General features: G+C 31.2%; 1 protein-coding gene across 2 annotated transcripts; it reads left to right on the top strand.

The window, feature by feature from the left end:
- Nucleotides 1-8,501: 8,501 nt before the first annotated feature.
- On the top strand, nucleotides 8,502-14,594 carry LOC140864033 (probable hexosyltransferase MUCI70). Of its 2 annotated transcripts, XM_073267913.1 has the most exons (11): nucleotides 8,502-8,799; nucleotides 8,887-8,989; nucleotides 9,455-9,790; nucleotides 10,944-11,225; nucleotides 11,410-11,623; nucleotides 11,724-11,833; nucleotides 11,976-12,175; nucleotides 12,621-12,724; nucleotides 12,831-13,018; nucleotides 13,110-13,309; nucleotides 14,206-14,594. In XM_073267913.1, the coding sequence occupies exons 3-11, from the start codon at nucleotides 9,529-9,531 to the stop codon at nucleotides 14,395-14,397; spliced, it is 1,752 nt and encodes a 583-aa protein (XP_073124014.1). In that variant the 5' UTR covers nucleotides 8,502-8,799; nucleotides 8,887-8,989; nucleotides 9,455-9,528; the 3' UTR covers nucleotides 14,398-14,594. The 2 variants fall into 2 exon arrangements, with proteins under 2 accessions (XP_073124014.1, XP_073124013.1); XM_073267912.1 differs by lacking the exon at nucleotides 8,887-8,989 and having other exon boundaries at nucleotides 8,503-8,799.
- The last annotated feature ends 329 nt before the right edge of the window (nucleotides 14,595-14,923 follow it).

The following is a 14,923-nucleotide window of genomic DNA, read 5'->3' as shown; positions in this document are numbered from 1 at the left end:
TTTATTTGAAAATGGACTTATAATGTAAAAGGTCTTTGTTGGAAAAGACATTATTACTTTAAAGTATTTAGATATCATAGTATGACTTTTGAGTGGTTGAAATTATAAATTTCATCATCTACTTCAACTGTTTATCGAGAAAAGGTAAAAAAAAAAAAACAATATTTAGCTTTTAAAAAACATGAAGCGGATGTCAATCTTTAAGTTTCTTAAACTTAAACGAGTTTATTGTAAGCATAAAAAAATATTCACAATTTTTCTATAATTTTAATTTTCTTTCAAAGGATAAATAAAATGATAAATTTATTGGATTTAAGATCGAAAGTAATAATTATGTTGTGAAAATTTAAAAGGCTTTTTAAAATAGTAATGACATTCTTGTTTTCAAAGAGGTAGGGATGTAAACGAACCGAACGTTTAGCGAGAAGCTCGGCTCAGTAGAAAGCTCGTTCGAGCTCGTTCGGTAAGCTTATCGAGCCGAGCACGAGCTTGATTTTGAGCTCAAAAATTTTCACGATCCGAGTTTGAGATTAAGGATGTTCGGTTCGTGAGCTCGCGAACATGTTTCTTAATAGGCTCGAAAGCCCGAGCTCGGGCTCGAGCTCGACTCGTTTAGGAGTCTCGCGAACTCCAGCTTGGGCTTGGATCGTTTCAGAAACTCATGAATATGTTAATTTAATTCATGTGGCTTTATCTAGTTTGAGTGAAAAATAATATTAATATTAATGCAAATGACATGATTTAAACATGATACTTTGTTGAAATAAAGATTATTTTACAATACAGTAGCAACAATTTGTATTTTTTATTTTAACTTTAAAATCATTGTATTAAAATTCTCTTAAAGACACAATAAATAAAATATTTATATGTGCAAAATTACTAAGAAATGAGAATACAATCAATACATTTTTAAAGAACTGAAATAAAAATTTTATTTAAAATATCTTACGAGAATTAGAACTATATGTGATAGATAAATGATATTAACACATTTTAGTTAAAAAAAGTTGTAAAATTATCTAAATTAAATTTGTTGAGTTAAAAATTGTTAACTCATATGTGTATTATATGCACAACATTTTAATAAAGTTATATAATATCATTAAATAAAATATTTTATATACGGACAGATCGTATCACAAGTAATACTTATATCTCATTATAAAAAATAATAGGTCTAAAAACATTTTAAAATAAATATACAATTTTTTTAAATCTTAAAAAATATATATTATAATAATTAAGCCACACAATAAAGTTTTATATACTTATAAAATAAATATTGATAGTGTTGATTTTCTTCAAGGGTAAGTGCTTGAAACTTGAGTTTAAGATTTTTAGTTGGGAGCTTCGAATTTTATTTGAAAGATATAAAGAATAACGAAGCTTGAATTTTAAGTTTATTAATTATTTGATCGTGTGGTGAAATTTTTGGAATGATAAATACAATTGTGTACTATATAGCATAGGATAGTGCATATTGAAAACAGTTAAAGGATTGTGTTTGAAATTTGCATCTAAAATTTGATCTATAATAAATTCGGAGATTTCAAGATATATCATGAGTTGAGCAGTTAGTTTTGATGTTGTAAATTCATAAAGATCGAAAACTTTGATAAATAAAATTAGTGGAGTTTTTGAATTGGGTTGTGTTGGAGGTTGAAGTTTTAGATCATGGTAAGCTTATAAATCAAATTATAGTCAATTTGATCAAAAAATTATAATCGAATAAAAAACCAAACTCGAGCTCTGTTATATGTCTGACGAGCTTGAAAGCGAGCTCGCTAACAAGCCTGCTTAACGAGCCACTTAATGAGCCTGAGCTTCCTTAACGAGGCTTGCTTAACGAGCCAAAAAACGAGCTCTCTAACGAGTCTGAAAACGAGCTGGACTTGATCCAAACTCATTTAATATGATAAACGAGCCAAGTTTTAGCCGAGCTCGAGCCGAGCCCGAGCTTTTATATATACTAAATGAGCTGAGCCCGAGCCTTATAATAAAAGCTCGGATCGAGCTCGAGCCGACCTCGAGCCCTTATTTCTGCCAAACGAGCCGAGCCCGAGCCTGAGCCTGATATTGTTCGGCTCGACTCAGCTCATTTACATCCCTACAAAGAGTGTAAAATATTGGAAAACAACAAAAAAAACAAAGTAACCCAAAAATTATAAATAGTTGCTTAAGTTGGACAACAATACCTTGACATATCCACAATTTTTATTTTTTTTAAAAAACTTATTAACTTTATTGCAAATGAAAAGTACTAGTTACAAGATTAATCAGCCAAAACGGCAAAATCCCAGGTACCCAATATCCTATAAATCATATTTTATCCAAATAAGTAAGGTTAACTCTTATTTTCAAATAGTAGAAAAATACAAAAGTAACCCGAAAATTTTATGTAATTAAATTTGAGATCTCATGGTCTAAGTATTAGACACATTTAGACACAACAATCGTCCTTTGTGATACATGTGAGATTCATATTTAATCTAGCATAAAATAATAATAATAATAATAATAATAATAACAACAAGAAGAAGTATGTCTTCTACAATAAAATTAATTATTATTATTTTTTCGGATGAACTCGGGGTACAAGTTTTACAAAGGACTCCTCTTTTTTCAACATTTTTTAATGCGTTCCATATGCTACTTCCATTTATTACCGAAGGATCGCAAATAAATTCAAGTAATCAATTGTCAGTGGTAAAAGATTATACACTTTAATAATCATTATTACCAAAATTAATTATCGTAACATATTTTTTAATGCTCTTTAAATAATAGCATTTTGAGGAATTTATGAATGTTGGCCCATTGAAATTTATTAAAATTTAGAAAAACGCATGGCTCTTGGGCTCCATCATTAATTATTCCACGTTGTTTTTGAGTTGCGTGAGGTTGAGAAATATTCAATACTAATAATTTTATAATTTAAATTTAATCCACCTTTTCATTTTGCATGCAGAACCAAAAAGTAGAGACACTTCACTTTTGACCCCCCCCCCCCCCCCCCCCCCCCGACTCCGAGTATAATTGATTTTGACCAATAATATATCATTCTATGTTATAATATGATTAAACATGGAGGAAAGTTGAAATATTCCACTTTTTTATACTTCGAATTAAATTTTAAAAAGGTAGTTTTTATTCTTTTGCCTCTAAGCCTATGCATCTTTAATATACTACATAATCCTTTTTTTTCCGTTATATTATGATATTAACGAAAATGAGATGATTTGATCCAATTTATATATACAGTGAAAAAAAAAAATTAATAAAAAATAATAACTTTAATGGGTTGAGTAGAATATGAAACTTGTATTACAAAATTAATCTGTAAGATAGTTTTACAATAAATTGTGTTATATTATTATTATAATGATTATTATTAGATATGTAAATGAGCAACTATCCTTTTATCTTTAAAAAATCTTAAATTTCAGTTTTGTATGATTTGTTATTACGTCGAAATGCATTAAATCACGCCAATGTGTGTGTGTGTGTTTTTGGGTGTTCGGAATTCGGATGGGGGTCCCCTTCTACGTTTCTTTCGAATTTGATAAATTATCATTGCGTTTTAATGAATTGTGTTGCAAATGATACGATAAAATTTAGTCATCACTATCTCTAATTAATGTATCATTCATGCGTGCATCAACATTTTGGGGGAAAAAAGAATTCAAAACACATGATTATTTTTCCTGCTCGACCGTTAAATGTCCTAAGCAGACATATGACACGGAAAAGAAGTAAATAACTTGTATAGCTGGGACATACATTTTTAAAAAATATTTTTGACTTTTCCTTCGTAAAATTTCCAAACATTATCATAGACGTCCGGTTATGCTGAACCTTAAATTCTTGAATGATATGCATTTCTGTTACAATTAAATGATATGCAGGGACGTAGCCGGACTTTTTTTAACTTGTGGGCAAATTTTTTTGGAATTATTATTCTCTCAATATTGTTTTTCTTAATTCTTTTATTAATATTATCAATAACTTAAACTAAGCGACTAATTTATATATGTTGATGAGATATTTGAATTTATAAGTCAATAAATATTGAATGCAAACTAATTAAATACCACAATTTAGTACTCGTCTCTTCCTTTAACAATTCAACTACAAATTTATATTACTCAAATATTGGAATACATATTCTTTTTTTTATTTTTTGTAATAATAAAATTAATGAATAATGATTAAGTAGGAAAAAAAACATTATAGAAAATTCGGGAACAGTTGAAATATTATGTTGGTGGGGTACACTGGTTGGGTTTTCGGTATACCGTATAAAAAATATGGGTATGAATAAAAAAATTCATATCGATATCGATATCGAAATTTCGAAATTTTTAAATAAAAATAATCCATATTTATACGTTATAGATACTGAAAAAAAATTTCGATATACCGAAAAAATGTCTATATATCGAAAAATTTCGATATGATATCCCAAAAAATCGATATTTTGGTTCGGTATCCTAGCGTACACCCTTTCTTGAAAAATGATTCTTCTATTATTATTTCACGTGTTCTTGAGTTAGTCAATTTACAAAGTTAACATGGAGCTGTATATTTAAACCTTTTTTTCCCAAAAATTTAATGTTTTATTGAGTTGAACAATTCGAAAGTGTGAAGAATAAATTCATTTTTTATTGGAGCATTCAAAATACTTTGGGCCAAAAAAATGATCCGGCCCTGATGATATGTATATGTGTTACAAGATTTTTGTAATTAATTCAATCCCCAAAAACTAACTCGATTGGAAATGATTATTCAAATTCATCCATGCAACCATCGACGATTTAATACATCTAACGTAGGACAACTAACACGCTCTTCTCATGTTTGGGAGTACACTTTTGCGAGATATCATCAAGTGGTTCATTAGAGCAATTAAACATATAACTATTGTCTTGAGCTTAGGGATGACCATGTTCCCTGCAAGTTCGGGTACTCCGAAAACATTCGAAACGGAGCAAATTAATGAGAGTATTTTTGGGTATTGGTTGGGATTTTTAAAAATCCCCGCAATATATTGGTCGGGTATGGGATGTTATTCTCGTTTCCAAATCCGTTCCGATAATAATAATAATAATAATAATAATAATAATAATAATAATAATAATAATAATAATAATAATAATATAGTATACAAATATTTTAATTATCAAATTTTATTAAATCAAAAATATTATAAAAAATTAAAATTAAAAATATTATTATTATTTGGTTTATATATATTTTTATGTATTATATATAATACATCCGTTTATGATAATGTAATTTTTTACAATATAAAAATATTATTTGAATCGCATTCATGTTACGCACACATATAAATTATTTTTATTAATCTATGTATATTTTTTATTCATTTTGATAAATTTAGAAACACAATATATAGTCTTAATAAATTTTTGATACATAATATTCTATTTAAAATAATAATTTTGATTGATATAAATATTTTTTAATTTAAAATATTTTTATTAATTTTAAAAGTTAATATTATAATAAAAAATTTGACCCACAATATTTTAGGTATTTTATCATAAAATTAATAATATTTTTTATCTTCTTATATAATAAAATTTACTAATATCATATATATATATATATATATATAAATATTTTATAATAAAATTTATTTATAATATATATTTTTTTGGGTATGGGTACGGGAATGAGGACTTGGTTCCCGCATGGATGGGGATGGAAAATTTCCGATAAGAAATTATGGGGATCGAGGCGGGTATGGGGACGAGGAAGGCATTCCCGCCCCGCTCCGCCCCATTGTCATCTCTACTTGAGCTTTGATACCATATTAAAAGAGAAAATTGTATTTTGGTCATGTATGTTTGTCAATTTGCGATTTTAGTCTTCTATGTTTTCATATTTCAGTTTTAGTCCCGTATGTTTCGATTTTTGGTAATTTTAGTTATTTTTTTTAAAGCTTGCGTAACACTATACATATTAACTCTAAATCAACATTTCATTGTTGTCACATCAGCGTCACATTGAAAAAACGACTAAATTGCCAAAAAAATAAAACAAAACAAACTTAACAGACTAAAACTAAAATATAAAAATATAGAGGACCCAAATCGCAAAATGACAAACATATCAGACCAAAAAAACAATTTTTCTCATATTAAAATCATAAATTTGGGCCTAACTCAATATAACAAAAAATTAGCTCAATGGGAGAGGATTGTCCAACTTTATATATACAACTCTAAAGTACTGTGAGACAACTAGCAATTTCATACGTCGACCTGAATTGTTTATTCCAACTAATACCTACCACTTTGCACGCAATGCAACCGAAACATTTATCTAATTAACATGCTAATTTATGTTATCTTCAAGTTAATTGTTTTTTTTCATATATTTTTCAACCAAAAGCGATAAAAATATAAAAGAACATATAATTGAATTTAAAAATACAGATAAAAATAACATTAAAAATTTCGCGTTAAAGACTATTTTATGAAAAATACGACAAACGAGATTCATCTATAAAGTTGGTTAACCATAATTTTAAATAAGGCTTCGCAAAATCAATTAAAAATAGTTAATATAAGAGACTCGACTTTAATTGTATGGTAAAAGTATAAATATATGATTTCCAAATATGATTTGAAACGATGGGCTGAGATAATTTATAAAATCTCCACGATGCCTAGTTACCGCCTATATTTCCTTTTGAAGGGTGAAAATAATTAATTAATGCACGACATGAAGCCATGGACCCTATTCTTTTTCCTTTGAAAAGTTTGGGTACAAAATTACACTGAAATGGTTGATATGTCAAGTAAAGGAGAGACAAGGGCCTTATTTAACATAGATAGATGTATGTTTACCCCAGCCTTTTAATTTTTTTTGGGCACGAAATTATATTGCAATGGCCCATAAAAAAAATCTCCTTTGTTGAGAGGCATCACGTGGAATGACTTTTGATCATTTACATGGCTTGCAAGATTCTTTATTATTATACTTTATTTTAATTTGATATTTTAGAGTAAGATGCAAATATATTCAAGTTAGTCTAACTGAGAATTTAATTTTATTTTGAACATGTAAATATTGTTCATTTCGAAAAAAATATATATATAATGATATATAATTGAGACACGAGTGACATACGTATACAAACTATTTCTCCTAGTATGATCCAAATATGAGTCAATTTTAATTTTTTTTTAATGACGTGAGAATCCGCAATAACGTAATAGCCTGCAAACTATGTTAGCGAGGTAAATCACACTAGGCAAGTCTTGTGTGACAAACTAATCCAAAAAGATGTTGGTAAGAGGAATTGAACTTTCGACCTCTGGCCAAGAGTTTACCTACTCCATTAACTTAAACACCCCTGAGAGAGTAAATTTTAATTTATTTCTATGGAAAGGAGACACTGAAGCAAATGAGGTGACCCAAAGATTTAAAAGTTGGTATCTCGTGAGATGTTCTCATATATTTTTATGCGTCAATAATTATGATCAATCATATTTATATTTACAATAAAAAAGTAATGCTTGTGGATTTTTATCCGTAAATAGGATCGAGTCAACTCTACTCATATTTATAATAAAAAAATATTATTTTTACGTAAAATACAATTTTTTTTTATAGGTAACCAAAATTAAAGATTTTTCATTTGGTGCATATTGACTAAATCCTCGTATCGGTAATTTGAAATTACTATTACATGGGGTTATATATTAAAAACTATGCGGCCCATGATTTACGATTTGCATAAAAAAATAACTATAGCAGAATATTATGCCATGAAAAAAAACTGTACTTTCGGGAAATCTATCAATAAATATGACATTGTTTTGTTATATATTTTCTTTTAAAAATCGATTATAAATATAATAATAAATTAGATTTATGATTTTGTTCAAGATTCACGATGATTTTATAGCGTACGTGATAATTCTTTTATGCCGATTATGAAAGTAAAAATATTTTATTTTATCAAAGATCTCGACATCTTTAAGTTTTTAAAAATTAATTAATCAACTCATCATAACAGTTTATCTAAAAAACAAACACTCATAGCCTAAAATAATTTATAACATATACATCATAGCCTAAAATAATTTATAACATATACAACTTATAAGTAGTTTTGGAAGTTTTATTATTGGATAACACAATAATGAATAACCAAATCTAAGTGTGATTATTTTCTTTCCGTGGATAAGAATGTAGATTTAGACGATGATAGGTCAAATTCAAATTGGAAAGTAAGATTGCAACCTACATTCCTTGATTACGATTACAGTTTCCAAACTATAAAATAAAAAATAATAAATGGAATATTGTATTGTAATTTATTTTTATAGAAATATTTGTTTTAAAGCGGAGTGATATTTTTCTTTATTGGTTTTTATATATTTATCTTTTTCCCTAAATTACCCCGAAACTCGCACATGAGAAAATATCCTTACCAAATTATTGGATTAGAGAATATTTCTTGAATTTTGCAAAAAACCAAAATATTATGGATGTTGGCAGTTGGCTCATAATTTCCCAAAAATCATTGAATTCAACAAAAAATAATTCATCAAGACGACGCAAATCCACAGTATTTTGGTGCCCACAAGAGCGAGGAAAACAACAAGTCCATCATTTTTGAAACTTCCTCGGATTTTGTTTTCTGGATATTTGATTTCTTGAGAGAGTGAGTTTTCGGAGGTGGGGGGCAACCCAATCTGATAAATATCTCATCTTTTGGGCCCTTTCGACTCGATCGCTTATCCGCATGCATTGATTTAGGTAGGTCCAGATTTGAAGTTCCCAAGCTAATGAGTTCTTGGATTTCTGTTTTGATTGGAATTGCTTACGTATCTGTCGCTGATTTAGTTTTAGTAATTTTGTATTCTGGCTGATTGGCTTCTAAAAAGGAGCTCGGAGTTGTTCTACGTGAGACTGTGCTTGTTATCGTGGGAAATTAAGATTTGTGAAGGTTGGGTTTTTGTGCATTTCTTCTCTTTTCTTCATTTTCCACCCGGAAATCGTTCGAGCATAAAATGGGGCTGATCCTTTCCATCTCATTGTTTCTAGTTGAGAAGAGAAGACGTAGGCTATCCTTTCCTGTTGAAATGGACGTGATAGATTTGGACCATTTCATGGATTTGAAATATGTCATAAACTTTTGGTAGTGATTTTGCGATGGGGTTGACATTTGTTTGTGATGTGAAGCATAGATGACCGTCCATTTTTCATTACTTTTCCAGAAAATAAAATAGTGAATTAACATACTTTATTTTCTTGGTATTTGTGAACTGATACTCGATTTACATTTTTACAGTATTGGATAATTGGTAGACTTACTGTACCTGATATGGAAATTGTTTCATACCTATATGCCCTGTTAGTTGATGTATTCCATTATTGATCACCTGGGATGTGATTTGTGATTTTCTGGCAGCATATCATCTGTGAATGAATGCCGAATTTGCTGTGAAAAGAGATGAAAATAACTTCTGAGGGTTTGGAGGTACAATGACTGGAGGGTCATTGGGTCTTAGAGCATCAGGTAGTTATGGATTGTTGCAGCAACAACCACTGAATGGAGGGTTGCTACCCCAGAATTTGTACATTTCTCGAAGGCCTTCAAAGTCATCCCTTAATGGTTATAAGGAAAAAGAAAGACATGTTCCTTCCGTTTTCAGATATTTAAGCCAGAGGAAAGTGGGAATGCTGATTTTAGCATCCCTTGCTCTTTTAGCTTTCACGACAGGATTCTTTACCGTCAATAAAGATGGTTTGATGCTATGCATTTCGTATTCTTTCATTGTCAATATTTTATCTAATATTCATCACAGCTCAACATTGATGTAGTCTCAAGACTCTTCCCCACTATTGATGAAGGGTCATAAGATTCCTCTTTTTGGCTTTAGTCTCTGAGTAATTATATTGAACCTAGTCGTTATTATATATTAGCATTTACTTCTGGTAGTTGCTTTGCATCAGCTGAGATGTTTGTTTTGTATCTGCCGCCTTACTTCCTTATGTTTCCCTTTTAATGGTGCAATATAATTTAATTTTTTTAATCGCAATTTATGTTTTACATTGCGATGATAAAATAAGGATAATATCTTAAAGGTGAGATATCAAGATTAGTTTCTATTAAATTTCCGTGGTTTGTAATAGTGTGTATATGATAGAATAATAAATATTAATGTTTTATAGTGAAATTACCACGATAGGTGTGTTTTTTATATTAAAAGTGACTCACCAAAGAAAACAAGCTCTTAATTACTTTACTCAATATACACTATAAATAAACTTAGTATGGTATTTAACAGCCCACAAGATGTCGTTCCTTGGCTTAAGGCGCTCACAACTCAATCGTTGCGCCTAAACTCATAGGAAGGCCATCTATTCAATAAAACATGCTCTTTTGCTGTGAAACATTTACATTGGTGCACTAAAGACACAAGGAATACATTAAACACTCCTTAAATATAGAGACGCTGAATACATGGTGAAATGTAGGACACGTGTCATTCATCTCACTTGTAGGGCAATGAACACACACACAGTACATAATTATGTTGTTACTGTTCAATAATTTGTGTTTTGTCAAGTTTTTTTTATTTTTTATTATTTTTATGTTGGATGGTGCATGATGAAATTTTCTTCACATAACAGATTCCTAGAGTATTATTCCTTTGTGCACCTTTCTTCGTTAAGGCACATTCTTCACACGACACATTGCATTCAGGTTTTATGACACCCTTGCTCTCTAATAACCATAAACCTTGCTTCCCTTTTTCCTTGGTAGAGGGTATCCTTCTGTCAGTTTATTTAGTGTGTTATTAACTATTTCTAGTCTCATTATCCAGTTATGCAAGTAACCAAACTCACGTGCCTTGTAATGTTAACTTATACAAGTGATTTATTATTGATGTCAGAGGCTGATTTGGGAAATTCTAGTTTGGACTTTGATACAAGAGATCCTAACAAGTCTCATGCTTTATCTTCATTGACCGGGAAAGAAACAATGCAGTATAATAGTTCTATTAAGATGAATAAAGTTACAGTATGTGGTGAGAATGCTGGCTGGTATCCGTCCATCTCCCATGCTTCAGCAGCAGTTCTTGATTCTAGTGCTGCTTCTTTTTTGGATAATCCATGTAAAAATTTTGCATTTCCACCCCCTCCTCCCGGTGATAGAAGGCGCATTGGACCTCGCCGTAAGTTGCCTTGCTGTTTGATTACTTTATATATTTCTATTCTTGGGCAGCTATTTTGCTACTGACATCCTAACCGACTACTGGTATTAATGCGAGGAATTGTATTTCGCATCTATGTGTGTGTTCTTTACCTGCCTATACACTCATAGATACAGTGATATTATTTCTTATTTTGTCGCCTCAGCATGCCCGGTGTGTTACATTCCTGTGGAGCATGCCATAGCCAGTATACCCAAATTCCCCTCAGAATCTCCTGTGCTTCGTCATTTAACATATTTCTCTGAAGAAAATCCTCTGAGAATTGAATCCAATGGAGGCTCTGAGTTTGGTGGCTACCCTTCTCTGAAACAGAGAAAGGATTCTTTTGATATAACAGAATCCATGACTGTGCACTGTGGGTAGGCTAAATTTCCTCTTTGTTCTATATAGACAAAATTTTATTTTTAAACGAAATTTTGCTTGGATTTCACACGCCTTTACTTGTGTCATGCTCTTCAGATTTGTAAAAGGATGTGGACCAAGAGACCAAACTGGTTATGACATTGATGCTGATGATCTTAAAGAATTGGAGCAGTTCCATGAGGTTATTGTGGCCTCCGCTATATTTGGTACTTTTGCGTTTCAATTTTTCCTTTATTAGAGGAGCATGCATTTGTACAACGCTGGTTGAGAAGCTCGGAAATACTTGCACCTTGCCTGATGTCTTGCCCTCCTGCTGTTTATCAAGCCTGTCTACGTTTTTCTGCATAGGTAACTATGATGTGATTCAACAACCGAGAAATATTGGTGAAGTTGCGAGAAAAAATGTCCCCTTTTTCATGTTTATTGATAAAGAGACTGAAGCATATATGAAGAATACTAGTGTCTTGGACGGTGGGAAACAGGTTGGTTTGTGGAGAATTATTGTTGTACACAATGTGCCCTATAAAGATGCAAGAAGAAATGGGAAGGTCAGTTTTCTTCATAGCTGTGGAATCTGTTGATTTTAATCTATTACATTGGTTTCTGTTCTTACCATACCGTTCTTTGGGTTTCTTTGGACCTGAGTATTCTTATTTAATCAACTTTGATGTCCAAATTGATTAGGGATTTATTATTTCTACTGTGCCACCTTCAAGATTAATCCAGTTGCAGCTGCAGAAGAAAGTTTTTATTTAACCAGATTAAAGGGTTTGCATATCATAATTCATTTGGTCCTGCATTCATCTTGCGCGTCAGCACATCCTATATTTGCGAGTCATTTGATTGCTATTGAATGAAGTTTATAGTTTGTAAATTGTAATGTCATGTAGTTTCCTTGGAAGTTGTATTCGGTTTTTATCCAACTCTTTTATTTTCATTCATATCGTTGTATGATAGTGTAAGGAGCTAAACAAATGAATATTTGATCTGTAGGTGCCAAAGCTCTTGTTGCACAGGCTCTTTCCTAATGTTCGGTACTCTATCTGGATTGATGGAAAACTTAGACTAGTCGTTGATCCATACCAGATTCTTGAGAAGTACGCCTCCCATCTTGTTCTTGTTATTTTACAACTGTGTCAACATAAAGTGCATCCATGACCCATTGCGACTGCAATTACCTACCTTGCTCACTTTCTTTCACAGGTTCCTATGGCGTCAAAATGCTACATTTGCTATATCAAGACACTATAGTCGTTTTGATGTTTTTGAAGAAGCCGAGGCTAATAAAGCTGCGGGAAAATATGACAATACTTCCATTGATTACCAAATTGATTATTACAAAAAGGAAGGTTTAACACCATACACTCTAGATAAGCTTCCCATAACTAGTGGTATGTCTGTGTGACTCGTATAATTGGAATATTCTCACTTTAGTTTCAAAAGTGATTATGTCTGATTTTTGCATGCATCAAATTTCTGCAGATGTTCCTGAAGGGTGTGTAATAATAAGAGAGCACATACCAATCACAAACCTTTTCAGCTGCTTATGGTTTAATGAAGTTGATCGATTCACATCCAGAGATCAGCTGAGTTTTGCAACTGTGAGGGATAAAGTGAAAGAAAGAGTTAATTGGAACATAAACATGTTTCTAGATTGTGAGAGGCGGAATTTCGTGATACAGGTTGCATTTCTTTTCTCTTATCACAATATTTTTTTTTTGAAATATCTTATCACAATATTGTTGACTCAGATAATGTGTGTTAGTTTTTTGGGTTCGAGCACTGTTTTTGGGTTTGTTTGTGTTGGGAAGAAGGGGTTCGATTACTAATGATTAGCGATCACAAGGCAATACGTATTTGGCTTTGCACTTTATAAACATCTGGGGGAAGTGTGTGTAATTCAGTGAAAATTCAACGGAGAGGATGCTTTAACCAGTTCCTTTTCAAATATTGAACGATTGAGGATGATTAGTCACACCCACTGGTTTTTTAGAGGCATTTAGACAAATTGACTTTTTTAGATCCCTTAATGGGTACGGATCGTCAAAATGATTTCAAATACTTAATTGGTTCTTACATGTGAGGTAGGTTCGACTGAAAATTTTACGTAAATATAGTTTTATGTTGCCGTTTGTAAAATGTGAATGGCTGAAAGGTGACACATAAGAACAAAGAGAACTCAGTTGTTGAAAAGTTTGAAGGAATGGTAACTAGTATAGCATTCAGAATTTGATTTGCACAGTGGTGTAGTCTGGCCACCAACATTTTCTTCTGTTTGATGATTTTGGATTTCACGGTTTTGTCATTTTTTCCCCTAGTTTATACTGTCGTGTTGGGGTACAAAAAACCTTGTGCTTTTACCATTTTGGAATTGGCTCTCAAGTTGTATTATTAGATAATCTGTAAATACTTTATGCCTTGAATCAATCGAACTGTCCTTGATGCAATGTATAATGATTATATTTGTTCAGTTTCTTCTTGTCTGATTTTGTGTTTGCCAACTAAAATTTCCAATTCACCTGAATATATAAATTCTAAAACTTGTGCATCTGTAATGTTGGAATCCCATTGTTTACAGGCATATCACAGAGATTTACTGGAACAAAAAGCTCATCAGGAGGCTATGGCTAGAAAGCACCCTCCCCCAGTTCTGATTCCCGAAAAAACCCCTGTGAAGCGAACTCCAGTCCGGCCTGGTAGAGGAAACAAGAAGCCTAGTTCAAGGAGACGCCGCAAAATAATTCCCAGGAAGGAAAATTTCTTTATTTGATTTTTTGCTCCATTTTTTTTTTTCATGTGATAGTATTTTAGTCTGTTATTACCAACCAGGTGTAGGACAATTTTTCGAGATTTTTTCCCCAAGGTGAAAGATTTGAGACGAGTGCTTTTAGCTTAGAAGGTAGAGAAGAAAGTGACTCGAAGATTGTTCAAAATTATCAAATTTTATTCATTACATTGTACATATAATTGTGCCCATGTGGCTATGTTTATGATGAACCAAAATCCCTGCGATAAAGCAAAGACTTCCTACCCACCCCCTGTGCCTCGAATAAATGGTCACTTTACTTTTTTTAGTTTTGATAATAATGATAATTTTTTTAAAACCTACCTCATTCAACTAAAAAATAAAAAAACATTTTAAAGTACCTAGAACTTTCAGATTATATTTTGATTAGAAAATGTAGTAATACTTTTTGTTAGATCTGTACACGAGTATGATTCACGCATACACGGAAAAAGCCGAGGCGAATTTATTAATTTAAATGTTAGCTAAATTTTTTGGGTTTGATTTCAAA

This window comes from Henckelia pumila, chromosome 4, assembly GCF_033568475.1.
Source record: "Henckelia pumila isolate YLH828 chromosome 4, ASM3356847v2, whole genome shotgun sequence".
Classification (NCBI taxonomy): Eukaryota; Viridiplantae; Streptophyta; class Magnoliopsida; order Lamiales; family Gesneriaceae; genus Henckelia; species Henckelia pumila.
This window is presented reverse-complemented; position numbering and strand designations above follow the sequence as displayed.

What these genes read in the sequence shown, in the direction of transcription:
- LOC140864033 (XM_073267913.1), top strand. Translation starts at nt 9,529, where the DNA reads ATGACTGGAGGGTCATTGGGTCTTAGAGCATCAGGTAGTTATGGATTG. An exon ending in AAGGCGCATTGGACCTCGCC is followed by an intron (nt 11,226 to 11,409) that starts GTAAGTTGCCTT and finishes TTGTCGCCTCAG; the next exon opens with CATGCCCGGTGTGTTACATT. An exon ending in GGCGGAATTTCGTGATACAG is followed by an intron (nt 13,310 to 14,205) that starts GTTGCATTTCTT and finishes CATTGTTTACAG; the next exon opens with GCATATCACAGAGATTTACT.